Below are 14,065 nucleotides of genomic sequence, written 5' to 3' on the forward strand. Positions count from 1 at the left end.
TGACTTTGAATGATAACGTAACTGAAATGCAAAATGAATATCAGTCAAGATGTTTTATAGCAAGCTAGATAAAAACATACCAGTTTACACAAAAAAATTACCCCATGGATTGGAGCAATGCAAGAAATAGGGGTCCTCCAGCCACATTATGTGAAAGCTGCCAAATTGTTGTTTGCCAGAAGTTCACAGGGTTGTTATGCCATCATAATTATTGGAAAATGCTGCCAGTGACCTTTGACACCAACGAGTGCAAAGTGTGTGGGGTCAGGGAATGGTAACCTTATTTACATTGGCCATGACTGCTGACACATTCACATTTGTGGGTGTCAGCAGTCACTGCCTTTCCCATAATCTGGGCACTACTGGCACATTTAAGTGTGAGATGCCAGGTTTGAGGGATGTGAACTCCTGAGTCCCTAAATAATGTCCCAGTATTAGCCATTTTCATAAGAAGTCAAAAAGTAATGCAGAGAATCTCTTAACATTTGGGGAACCTGGCTATGATCCCAGGGATCTTTATATATATATAATATGTGTGTGTGTGCGCGCGTGCGCGCGTGTGCACGCCTGATGTGTGTTCTGCTGCCTCTTTGGTTTAGAGGGTTATACAATCAAATCGTACACAAGGAGTTTTCCTCCTTGATCCCCTCTATATTACGTGCGCTTACTTAGGCTGGCAACAGATTTTACCACAAGGCTCAGAAAAAGTAGGGAGAAGGCTGGAACTCAACAGTTTTTTTTGTATTCAGGCCTATTTCTTTTTCTTCTCCTCCTTTAGAAAAATGCCCCAAGAGACTGTTGAAAATTCTGAGTCAGAGACTGGGACCAGTGCAAAGGAAATCATGAGTAAAGGCAGTTGTAATCTCAGGAGAATCCACTGTTAGGTACTGCCTTTTAATAAAGTGTTTGTGTAAAAACTTTGATTTTTGTTGTATTTGCATCAGAGATTTACAGTAACTGCAGTAGCTACAGTTTGCATGAATGAATATTTAAGACAAACCTGAAAGCAACAAAATTCTCATGTAGAAAAAGGTTGTTTTAACAATACACCACAACACTTCTCACTTCCAATTTACTGTTTGGTGCATTTTAAGCAATAAAACTGTTTTAATATTCCAGATTAGAAGTGAAAACTAAAATCCTGACTTAAAACACCTGAGCCCAGAGCAAATCTGAACATTTCCATCACTAAACATAACTTTGGGGATGCTATACTGTGAAATGAAACAGCCAGCATCTTATATCAGCGTAACTTCAGCTCTATTGCCTCTCAATTTGCCATAAATCTCCAGTAGGTTTCTTGTCAGAAACTGGATCATAGCATTCCAAAGAGAATGCACAAAAGAACAAAGTAACATAAAGTCCTGACACTAAAGTCTTTGTTCCTCGGTTTTTGTTTGTGCTTATTGCATGTGACACAACTACCTCAGAGTAATTTGCTGGCATCATCCACTTTAGTTTATCAGATCATTTCATACTGTGCATCTTCAGTAGTAGAAACCATCCAGACATTTGTCCCGCAGGCATCAAATGGCTCTAGCTCTATAAAGTCATGTTAAAAACAATTTGACATTGCAACTTTAAAGCAGTGGTCTAAACTGCAACATTTCTTTCTCAAACTACTGCTTGTTAGAATGTGGCAGTTTTATAAAGTTCCTTTTCAGTCCACAGAGCAGGCAGTACACAGATGGAGAAGGAACTAGAACATGGGTTATAATAGATTTTCAAGAACATTGAAAAGAAAATACCACACAATAAGAAATTACTACCTTCAAGTTTAATCTTCTATCAAAAAACTCAACACTTCTCAAATTAAAATTTAGAAATTGATGTTTGCAATATGAGGATCTGAGCACTTTGTCTATTATTCAAAAACTAAGATTTTACATTCACACATGTTAGCATTGCAAACAATAATTTTAGATGTAAGCTTTACTGCATTTGTGTTCTTTGACAAACAAATACATAATTTTCTGGCATACACATATGTTCCATTGTGTATTTTAAGGGTGTTACATTGTCTAGGAATTTTCTAGTTAAATCTCTGGTTTAGGTTAAATTGGCTGATCCCAGGTAGAGTGATGATAGACAAAGATGTTACAACTGGCCTCACATGAAGAATATCCAATGGTTGAATTACTGGAGGGTTGCCACAGCTTGTGGAACCATATTCCAGCATGGGTCAGTGCCCTTAGGAAAGAAAAGGTAAGGGGAGCAAAAATGTGAGGAGAGAATAGAAAAAAATAAGCCATTCAATGATTTCTTATTGCTCACCATGTAGTCCACATTTTAAACATGGAAAATGGTGGTTCATCTTGAATATAATTTGCTATTGAACAGTGAAAGAAAAATTCAAGCAAGTGTCTTATTGTGCATTTCACACTTCAAGGAGATTCTACAGTTACTCTAATCTGCATTTATTGTTTGTTTTGGCAAAACACTTTGCCACTACCTCCTACTTCTCTTACCTGTATATTCAGGTGGACAGAGGCAAGTGTAGTTATTGATTCCATCAATGCAGGTGGAATTATTCTCACAATCATTGTCCTCACAGTCATCAATATTTATAGTGCACTCTTCACCTTCAAAGCCATCTGCACATGAGCACCTGAGGGAACAATGCAACTGACATTTATACAATGAAAAGTGCTAAAACAGAGTTAAGTGTAAAACACTTCAAGAATGTTCTAATTAAGAAGGAAGTGCAGTGCATGTTAATGATTTCTGTGCACTCACTTTAGACCAATAATAAAACTCTTCAAGCTTAGTGGTCAAACAGTCTACACTGCAGACTTCACTGACGGCTGTGTCAATCTTTGACCTGACCTCTTAAAGCAGGTTTCTAACCAACAGGCAGCTGGTCAGTCAGTCTGTGCAACTAAGCTGACTACAGGCAATGAAAAGGTCTTGCAATTTTGTTCATACTGAGTAGTTAACCTCAGTCAGAATGGTGATTAGAGTGATAAAATACCACAGAGTTTTGTATTTCTGTCCTATATTTCAGCAAGGGCACTCTTTGAACAGATGCTAAGGTTTTGGAACTGGCTATCTCCTCACCAGTGTAATCAATTACCTAAAATCTTTGCCAATTTTGTATATGCAATATTTATGAAACAGTTTCAACCCTTGCAAATGAATTGACTGTACAGGCTATACCTGACATATTTCCCCCCTCTTCCTTTGATTGGTGATACTCACTGAACTGAAAATGTGTTGCTGGTTAAAGCACAGCAGGTTAGGCAGCATCCAAGGAACAGGAAATTCGACGTTTCGGGCCAGAGCCCTTCATCAGGCTCTGGCCTGAAACGTCGAATTTCCTGTTCCTTGGATGCTGCCTAACCTGCTGTGCTTTAACCAGCAACACATTTTCAGCTCTGATCTCCAGCATCTGCAGACCTCACTTTTTACTCGAAGATGTTCACTGAACACCTATTATTCAGGCATAATCAAATGAGAAAACTAACCAATTCTTTTAGTGGAATTAAATAAATACAACTGTAGTAAATATCCTACTAAATACCATTTGGTACAACAAAAGATAAGGCAAGCCTATTCTTCAGTAGAACAAACCCTTAATTGAAACTACATTTTACGTAAATTTTCACTCTTTCTTGCAGAACAACTCATGAAATAGTTCAGCAGATTTAGAATCTGTAATGGAATAACTGCACATAAATCAATAGCTACATAAAAATAATATTCTGCTGCAAAGAATTGTAGCTGAATAATCTTTCCATAGGAATAAAAAAGATGTTTATTTTCCTAATGATGCACACAATTATGAAACTGCACATATACTTAACAACCTTGATGAATTAATTGCCATTCTCATATGAACTATGCTAATAGAGAGCACAGCCTCATAATTTATAAGCATGTAACTGCACTCCTTTTAAGCTTTTATTTAATGGATTGGAATCTGTGATGCTCAGAGGATGTTTATCTGGTCTGGTGCAGCAGTTTGAGAATGACTTTCTCACTCACCACAAAGGTGAAAAACACATAATAGGAGTTATGTACAGGCATCCAAATATCAGTCAGGATTTGGGGCACAAGATACACCAGGAGACAGAAAAAATGTGTAAGTAAGGCAAGGTTACAGTGATCATGGGGAATTTCAATATGCAGGTGGACTGGGAAATCCAGGTTGGTAGTGGATCACAAGGAAAAGAGTTTGTGGAATGTCTATGAGATGTCGTTTTGGAGCACCTTGTGGTGGAGTCCATTAGGGAATAAGCAATACTGGATTTAGTGTTGTGCAAAGAGGCAGACTTGATAAGGGAGCTTAAGATGAAGGAACCCTGAGGAGGCAGTGATCATAACATAATTGAATTTACTCTGCAATTTGAGAGGGAGAAGATAGAATCAGATGCAACAGCATTACAGTTGAATAAAGGGATCTACAGAGACATGAGGGAGGAGCTGGGTAGAATTGACAGGGAAAGGGGCTTAGCAGGAGAGACAGTGGAACAGAAATGACAGGAATTTCTGGGAGTAATTCGGGAGAACAGCAAAAATTGATCCCAAGAAAAAGAAGCATACTAAAGGGAGGATGAGGAAATCATGGCTGACAAGAGAAGTCAGGGTCAGCATAAAAGCAAAAGAAAAGTATATAATGTGGTGAAGGGCAGTGGGAAACCAGGGGATTGGGAAACCTACAAAGACCAACAGAGGACAAGAAGAAAAGAAATAAAGGGGGAGAAGATTAAATATGGGGGTAAGCTAGCCAGTAATATAAAAAAGGAGATTGCAAGAGTTTCTTTAGATATATAAAGGGCAAAAGAGAGGGAAAAGTGGTCATTGGGCCACTGGAAAATGACGCTGGAGAAATAGTAATGGGGAACAAAGAAATGGTCGAAGAACTGAATAAGTACTTTGCATCAGTCTTCATGGTGCAAGGCATGAGTAATATCCTAAAAACACAAGAGAGTCAGGGTGATGTGCAGAGGTGAGTGTGGTGGCCATCACTGAGGAAAAACAGCTAGAAAAACTGAAAGATTTGAAGGATAAATCACCCAAATTGGAAGGGCTACACCCCAGAGATGTCTTAAGAGATAGTGGAGGCGTCATGGTGATCCTTTAGGAATCACTGGAGTCAGGGAGGCTCCCAGAGGACTGGAAAATCACTCATGCAATCTCACTGTTTAAGAAGGGAGTAAGGCAAAAACAGGAAATTACAGGCCGATTAGCCTGACCTCGGTCATTAGTAAGATTTTGGAGTCTATTGTGAAGGATGAGATTTCTGAATACTTGGCAGTGCATGGTAAAATAGGGCAAAGTCAGCGTGGTTTCATCAAGGGGAAGTCACATCTGACAAACCTGCTAGAATTCTTTCAGGAATTAATGAGCAGGTTAGACCCAAGAGAGCCAATAACTGTTATCTACTTGAACTTCATGAAAGCTTTTGACAAAGTGCCGCACAGGAGGCTGCTGAGTAAGATAAGAGCCCATGGTGTCAGAGGTAAGGTGTTATCGTGGATAGAAGCTTGGCTGTCTGGCAGAAAGTAGAGAGTCGGGGTAAAAGGGTCCTTTTCAGGATGGCAGCCGGTGACAAGTGGTGTTCTGCAAGGCTCAGTGTTGGGATCACAACTTTTCACTTTATACATTAACAATGTAGATGAAGTAACTGAGGGCATTCTGGTTAAGTTTGCAGATGAAACAAAGACAGGTAGAGAGAGACAGATAGCATTGAGGAGGCTGCAGAAAGATTTAAAAAGGTTAGAAGAGTGGACAAAGAAGTGGCAGATGGAATACAACATGGGAAAGTCTGAAGTCATGCACATTAGTAGGAAGAATAGAGGTATGAATTATTTTCTAAATGGGGAGGAAGTTCAGAAATCTGAAGTGTAAAGAGTCTTAGGAGTTGTAGTCCAGGATTCTCTTAAGGTAAACTTGCAGGTTGAGTCAGCAGTTAGGAAGGCAAATACCACGTTGGCATTTATTTCGAGAGGACTAGAAAATAAAAAGGAGGAATGCACCTCTGAGGCTCTCTAAGGCTCTGGTCAGGCCACATTTGGAGTATTGTGAGCAATTTTGGGCCACATAACTCAGGAAGGACATACTGGCCCTGGAGGGGGTCCAGAGAAGGTTCATGAGAATGATTCCAGGAATGGAAGGGAGGCGCCCAGGAGGTGACAGAGAGTTACAAATTAGCTAGGAAGAATTTAAGAGAGAGTTAAAAAGAGCAAAGAGAGGACATGAGCAGTCTTTGACAGGTAGAATAAAGGAGAATCCTAAAGCCTTCTACAGGCATGTGAGGAATAAAAGGATGAGTAGGGTAGGAATAGGGCCAGTCAAAAACAGAAGTGGTAAGTTGTGTGTGGACATCAAAAAGGTGCTAAACGAATATTTCTCATCTGTTTTCACTCAGGAAAAAGTGAATATAGAGGAGAAGAATGAGATACGTGTATTATACTAGAAAGGATCGAGGTTAGTAAGGAAGAGGTGTTATCAATTCTAGAAGGAGTGAAAGTAGACAAGTCCCCTGGGCCAGATAGGATTTATCCAAGGATTCTCTGGGAAGCTAGGGAAGATGTGTTAGACCCTTTGGCTTGGATCTTTGAGTTGTCATTGTCTACAGGTTTAGTACCACAGGACTGGAGGATTGCAAATGTTGTGCCCTTGTTCAAGAAGGGCAATAGAGATGACCCAGGTAATTATCGATCAGTGAGCCTTACGTCTGTTGTAGAAAAGGTTTTGGAATGGATTATGAGAAATAGGATTTATAATTATCTAGTAAGCAACAATTTGAATGGTTTTGTCAAGTGCAGGTCGTGTCTCACAAACCTCATTTAGCTTTTTTGAGAAGGTGACCAAGCATGTGGATGAGGGTAGGGCAGTTGCTGTGGTATACATGGACTTCAGTAAAGCCTTTGATAAGGTTCCACATGGTAGGCGTTTGGAGAAAATGCAGAGGCATGGGATTGAGGGTGATTTAGCAGTTTGGATTAGAAAGTGGCTTTCTGGGGAAAACAGTGAGTGGCGGTTGATGGAAAATATTCAGCCTGGAGTCCAGTTACTAGTGGTGTGCCACAAGGATCTGCTTTGGACCACTGTTGTTTGTCATTTTTTTTAATGACTTAGACGCAGGCATAGATGGATGGACTAGTAAGTTTGCAGATGACACTAAAGTTGATGGAGCAGTGGACAGTGTGGAAGATTGTTGCAGGTTGTAGGGGGACTTGGATAAACTGCAGAATTGGGCTGAGAGGTGGCAAATGGAGCTCAATGCAGATAAATGTGAGGTGATTCACTTTGGAAGAATAACAGGAAGGCAGAGTACTGGGTCAATGGAAAGATTCTTGGTAGTGTGGATGTGCAGAGGGATCTTGGAGTCCATGTACATAGATCCCTGAAAGTTGCTACCCAGGTTGATAGTGCTGTTAAGAAGTCATGCGGTTGTGTTAGGTTTTATTGGTAGAGGGATTGAGTTCCAGAGCCGTAATGTCATGCTGCAACTATACAAAACACTAGTGCGGCCGCATTTGGAATATTGTGTACAGTTCAGGTCGCTCCATTACAGAAAGGATGAGGAAGCATTTGAAAAGGTGCAGAGGAGATTTACCAGGATGTTGCCTAGTCTGGAAGGAAGGTCCTATGAGGAAAGGCTGAGAGTCTTGGGTCTGTTCTTATTGGAAAGAAGGTGGCTAAGAGTGGATTTGATAGGGACATACAAGATGATCAGAGGATTAGATAGGATAGTCAGTGAAAGTCTTTTTCCTCAGATGATGATGTCAGCTTGTACGAGGGGGCATAGCTACAAATTGAGGGGTGATAGATTTAGGACAGATGTCAGAGGCAGGTTCTTTACTCAGAGAATGGTAAGGGTGTGGAATGCTCTGCCTGCCACTGTAGTTAACTTGGCCACATTATGGAGATTTAAACAATCCTTGGATAAGCACATGGATGATGATGGGATAGTGTAAGGGGATGGGCTTAGATTAGTTCACAGGTTGGTACAACATTGAGGGCCGAAGGACCTGTTTTGCACTGTATTGTTTGATGTTGTATGTTCTAAGGCTTTATATATGAGGAATGCTTGAGGACTCTGGGTCTGTACTCGATGGAGTTCAGAAGGATGAGAGGGGATCTAATTGAAACATGCAGAATATTGAATGTACTAGACAGAGTGGACGTTGGGAAGATATTTCCATTGGGAGGAGAGATTAGGACCTGAGGGCACAGCCTTAGGGTAAAGGGAAGGCCCTCTGGAACAGAGATAAAGGGAAACTTTCTTCAGCCAGAGCTTGGTTGAATCTGTGGAATTCAATGCTACAGTAGGCTGGGGTGGCCAGGTCATTGAGTATATTCAAAGCTGAGATAGATAGGTTCTAAATTGTCAAGTGGATCAAGGGTTATGGGACAAAAGAGGAAAATGAGGTTGAGAAACTTATCAGCCATGATTGTATGCCAAAGCAGACTCGATGGTCTGAATGGCATAATTTCTGCTCCTGTGTCTAATTTTCTGTTCACTGCAATAACATTCTATTAGTTTACAGCCAACCATAACAGAACACATTTGGTAAAGAATACTGTAATGTCATTTCACTCTTCAGCTATGAGGGCGCATCCTGTGCAAAGTCATCAGATAAACAAATGATTTAAAATCAAATTGATTAATGTGTGTTTTGCACAAGCTAAGCAGAAACCATCAGTTGTACTATGCAGAATTATTCCACTTTAGGGGAAATTGTAAGTTAGCGTAAGTGTGGTGGGCTTCCATATGGGCACAAGACATATTTTCCAGTCTCAGGGTTTTTCCAATATTTTTAATCTGTTTTCTGACTTCAATAACCAAGTGAAGCAGGGCTGCTGGAGCACTTTCACTTCCAATATAACCTTGAAAATAATATGCAATTTTTTCCCATATTTTATGTGCATAAAATTGATTATGCCTGTGAATATTAAAAATCCATCCATAGCCATGGATTTCTGATGTTTCCATACTATTTTAATAATTCTTACTTCCTTATGGACAGTGATATAGTAAATGATCCATCACCTCTAAGTGAAAGAGACAGGGCAAATATAAATTTGATGGCACGTTCCAAACCATTTGACATCTGCTGGAGTTACATAGCTTCCTGCTACACCTCCAGTGGATAATAGTGGATAATATGCTGTTACATAATTATCAATTAGTTAAAAACTAAAGTTATCATCTCTGTGTCCTGTCTTTTATAAATTAATGAACATAAATCCACTAATGATAAGATCCTAGGGAGTGTTGCTGAATAAAGAGATATTGGAGTGCAGTTTCATAGCTCTTTGAAAGTGGAGTCACAGGTAGATAGGATAGTGAAGAAGGCATTTGGTATGCTTTCCTTTATTGGTCAGAGTATTGAGTACAGGAGTTGAGAGGTCATGTTGCATCTGTACAGGATATTGGTTAGGCCACTGTTGGAATATTGCGTGCAATACTGGTCTCCTTCCTATCGGAAAGATGTTGGGAAACTTGAAAGGGTTCAGAAAAGATTTAATCTGAGGTGATTATCAGATGACAGAACAGCTCTGAAAAATTATTATTTTCTGTTTCATTGCACTAATATTTCATTAATCCTATGTTTTGCCAGGGTTGGAGGATTTGACCTATCGAGAGAGGCTGAATAGGCTTGGGGCTGCTTGGAGCGTCAGTTGCTGAGGGGTGATCTTACAGAGTTTATAAAATCATGAGGGACATAGATAGAATAGATAGACAAAGTCTCTTCCCTGGGGTGGGAGTCCAGAACTAGAGGGCATAGGTTTAGAAAGAAAGGGGAAAATTTAAAAGAGACCTAAGGGGCAACATTTTCACGCAGAGGGTGGTGCGTGTATTAGATTAGGATATCTGGTTGGCAAATTTATGAGAATAGAATTTGCTTTTATATTGTTCAACTATTTTCAATCTATTTGCTTGGGTGAAAGGGCTGGAATTTTCATTTTGAATTAAATCAAGGCTATAGGAACATTCAAAAACATTATTGTTGAGGTGATTATCAGATGACAAAACAGCTCTGAAAAATTACTCTCTTATTTTCTGTTTCATTGCACTAATATTTCATTAATCCTATGTTTTGTTTCACACCTCTTTTGTAGATTAATAAATTGAACTCTTTTAATGGCTTATACTACTCTTTAATGAAAAGACAAATATCTCTTTGCTCATCTTTTTGTGCTGCATTTAAATTTTACTGCATAGACTATTCTCCTTTTTCTTCCTTCTTCAACACCTGCAAATATATATGTACATATATTTCGTCGGCATTATTAAAGCTTGTAGCTCTTCTGGAACATTAAAACAAAACATGCTATTTCTTTTCTAGCTCGACACAAACACTTTAGTAATGCTTAAAAGTTTACCTTTTCCTCAGAGAATTACTAGATTCCTCAGGTGAAGTAAGTTTAAGAGTCTGTTGTGTAATGCTGATTAGTAAATGTTGGAATTTTATATGATGCTCATCACCAGTTACAATAAAACAAACATAAAACAAAATATACAAACCAGAACTGATCTTTTTCTCCCTCTTTAAGGTGGCAAGTTCCGCTATTTTTGCATGGGCTATTAACACAGGCATGAATAGGAACATCACAGTCTTGTCCCTGTGGAGGAACAGAATACAGTGCAATTTACTTCCACAGTCCTGGCAGGTTTAGATACAAGAGACCAGAAACAGCAGTTCAGCAGTCACAACAGGCATGGAGGCAAGGTACTAAGCTAAATGGCCATTACATCTGTGGATTTGATAGATCAGGAGCAATAGTCCAACATACATAAAGGACAACACTGTCATCACACTTAGTGCATTTCAATATTGAATCAGGCAGTAAGATACTGTTTGTGTGAAGTCAGTGGGGGAAACCACTTTATCTTGGACAGCAAAAGTTTAGTTTCTGCATTTAAACTCAAATTGGTCTCTTGCTTAGAGTTACTGTACAATTTAAGCATTAATAAAGGTGACTGTGATTACCCTGACATTGTTTTGACAGCAAAGTCGGGACCATTGTAGCAAAAGTACCGGAAGAGCTATCAAGTCGGAAGATACAAACAGAATCAGAGACATAGGCTGGAGAAAGATGACATGAATGAGAGAGCTGTGGCATTTGTGAGATTTGAAATTGTCTTCAATGACAGGAAATCAAAGAAAATTTGCAAGGATTGGGTTGATAGGTGATCATAATATATATGGAATTGGTCATGGTTGCTGAAGTTTTGGATGATGGAAATTTGTGAGTTGGGGATAGGGAGTCTTCTGAGCAATGGTTTTGGAGGGGATTGAGTATGGGGTGGGGTGGGGGTGGGGTGGGGGAGAGCTTTAGGCAGGTAGTGAAATGAGGATTGAGCTGGCTTTTCCTTTGGTGATGGAACTAAACAGTCTTGATTTATATTCCTTTAACTTCCACCCACTAATGCCCTTGAAAGAACATGTCGCTCAAAGTTTAAAGAAATTATAACGATAATGCAGAAAGATCATGCAACATTCAATGTGTTGGCAAAAGGAAAATGTCTAAAGGATGCAAGACTGTTATGTCCTTTTAAATTAAACCTTAGCAAAAAAAAAACAGAATGCTGCTGAGGATTCAGATATGAGAATTTTGATTACAGTCAGCTGTCCATCTGAGCTCAGCACATAACGAACACTCCCACAGAATCAGATCTACTTTGAAGGCTAGATCTGAAATTCAGTTTCACAATTACTGTCAACTGTCACTCTTAGATTTTAAATTTACCATTAACTCTCACTCTAACAATATATTATTTCCTATTCTATCTGGAGGATGGACAGCTGTCAGCTGCCATCGATTTGTCAAATCAATCTAGCAGACTGACTTGACCTGGCAGAATAAATGAGATACCAGGGGATGATACCATCTGTATGACAACATTGAACAGTAATTATCTGATGTTCAGAGCTGTCTTCTCAATGACACTCATGCTTTTCTCGAGCAATGAGCTGCTATGCAGTACAAATGGCAAACTGCCAAACTTCCATATCTATAAATCATAAACAATATTTTGTTCCCCTGTCAACCATTATAATGACTGAAAGTTATATCCTTGTGTATATATTACATTGTAAATACATGCAGCTTCAATTCCATGGCTGGAATCAGGGAGTTTACACAGGTTCATGTCCAGTGGTGCCCACCAGCTGGAATTTACAGGATTAGTGTAGCATCAGGTGGGGACAAGCATATGTCAGGAACCTGCTAGCCCTTGAATGCTCAAAAGGCTGATAGCTGCCTAGGAAAATAGTAATTGCAAAGCTGCCACCCTAAACCTTTTCACTGGTTCATGATCGCAGTGGGAGCAAAGGGTCCGAATTCATGGGACACTGGCACAGTACTGGGGAAAGAAGAGATGATTCCAGTGGGACTTGAATCATGCTGGGATTAGAGTCTTGGCAAAGTACATGACAAAGCGAAAGTGAGGACTGCAGATGCTGGAGATCAGAGTCAAGATTAGAGTGGTGCTGGAAAAGCACAGCCGATCAGGCAGCATCCGAAGAGCAGGAAAATCGACATTTTGGGCAAAAGCCCTTCATCAGGAATGAGGATGAAATTACACAACTAGGCCTGTGGATAGTGCTTGAAATGAAATAGAGAGGAAGTAGGTTTAGTTGCATGGAAAATTAAAGGAGATGAGGGCTCAGCAGTATTCAGAACAAATAATAGAACAGACAGTATGGAAAGGGCCAGGGATCTTGAGGCTGGTAAGGGGACAACTATAAATAGGTAATGCAGGACTGAGGGTGTTTCACTTAAATGCATGCAGTATATAAAACAAGGTAAACCAGCTTGTAGCAGATTGAAATTGGTTGGTACGATGTTGTAGAGTCAAAGAGATGTGCATCATGGAAACAGACCCTTCGGTCCACATATCCCAACCCAATCCAGTCCCACCTGCCAGCACCCTGCCCATATCCCTCCAAACCCTTCCTATTCATATACCCATCCAGATGCCTTTTAAATGTTGCAATTGTACCAGCCTCCATCACTTCCTCTGGCAGCTCATTCCATACACGTACCATCCTCTGGGTGAAAAAGTTGCCCCTTAGGTCTCTTTTATATCTTTCCCCTCTCACCCTAAACCAATACCCTCTAGTTCTGGACTCCCCCACCCCAGGGAAGAGACTTTGTCTATTTATCCTATCCATATCCCTCATGATTTTATAAAGTTCTATAAGATCACCACACCCCCCCCACCCGCCTCCCCCAGTCTCAAGCGCTCCAGGTAAAACAGCCCCAGCCTATTCCACCTCTCCTTATAGCTCAAATCCGATTGGAAGGAGACCAGAATTGCACACAATATTCCAACAGTGGCCCAACCAATGTCCTGTACAGCTGCAACATGACCTCCCAACGTCTGTCCTCAGTACTCTGACCAATAAAGGATATCATAGAGATGTAGCTGCAAAGTGTTAGGGTTGGGAAAGAAATTTCAAAATATTTCAAAAGGTCAGGTGGATGGGGAGAGGGAGCAGGGGTTGCCTTGTTAGTAAAGAATAAAAAAAACAACAGCAAGAAGAGATACAGAGTCGCAAGGTGTCGCATCAGTGTGGGTAAGGTTGAGGAACTGCAAAGGGAAAAGGACCCTGCTGGAAGTTACGTACAGGCCTCCTAAAGTAGTCAGGATGTGGGGCAGAAAATAAATCAGGAGATAGGAAAGGCATATAAGAAAGACATGGTTAGAATAATAATGGGGGATTTCAACAATCAGGTGGACTGGGAAAATCAGGTTGACAGTAGATCTAAAGAATAGGAATTTGTGGAATGTCTACCAGGTGGATTTTTGGAGCAGCTTGTGGTAGAGACCACTAGGGAACAGGCAATTCTGGATTTGGTGATGTGCAATGAGACAGACTTGATTTGGGAGGTTAAAGTGAAGGAACCCATCAGGAGTAATGATCATACTATGTAGAATTCACCCTGCAGTTTGAGAGGGGAAAGCTGGAATCAGATGAAATGATAGTAACAATTGAATAAAGGTAACTACAAAGAAATGAGGAAGGAGCTGACTAGAGTTGATTGGAAGGGGCATCTGGCAGAAATCCACCTCAAGGAAGAACATACAAAGGGAAGGATGAGG

The 14,065-nt window shown here is 40.1% G+C and overlaps 1 protein-coding gene across 1 annotated transcript in view; it reads right to left on the minus strand.

Moving 5' to 3' along the window:
- slit2 (slit homolog 2 (Drosophila)) overlaps positions 1-14,065 on the minus strand; it is a 462,208-nt gene that overhangs the window by 50,761 nt on the left and 397,382 nt on the right. The window contains exons 27-28 of the mRNA XM_060825295.1: positions 10,481-10,578; positions 2,469-2,608 (exon numbers count right to left, since the gene is read on the minus strand). Coding sequence (XP_060681278.1) covers positions 2,469-2,608; positions 10,481-10,578 — 238 coding nt within the window. The remainder of the gene's footprint in view (positions 1-2,468; positions 2,609-10,480; positions 10,579-14,065) is intronic.

Source organism: Hemiscyllium ocellatum, chromosome 1 (genome assembly GCF_020745735.1).
Source record: "Hemiscyllium ocellatum isolate sHemOce1 chromosome 1, sHemOce1.pat.X.cur, whole genome shotgun sequence".
Lineage (NCBI taxonomy): Eukaryota > Metazoa > Chordata > Chondrichthyes > Orectolobiformes > Hemiscylliidae > Hemiscyllium > Hemiscyllium ocellatum.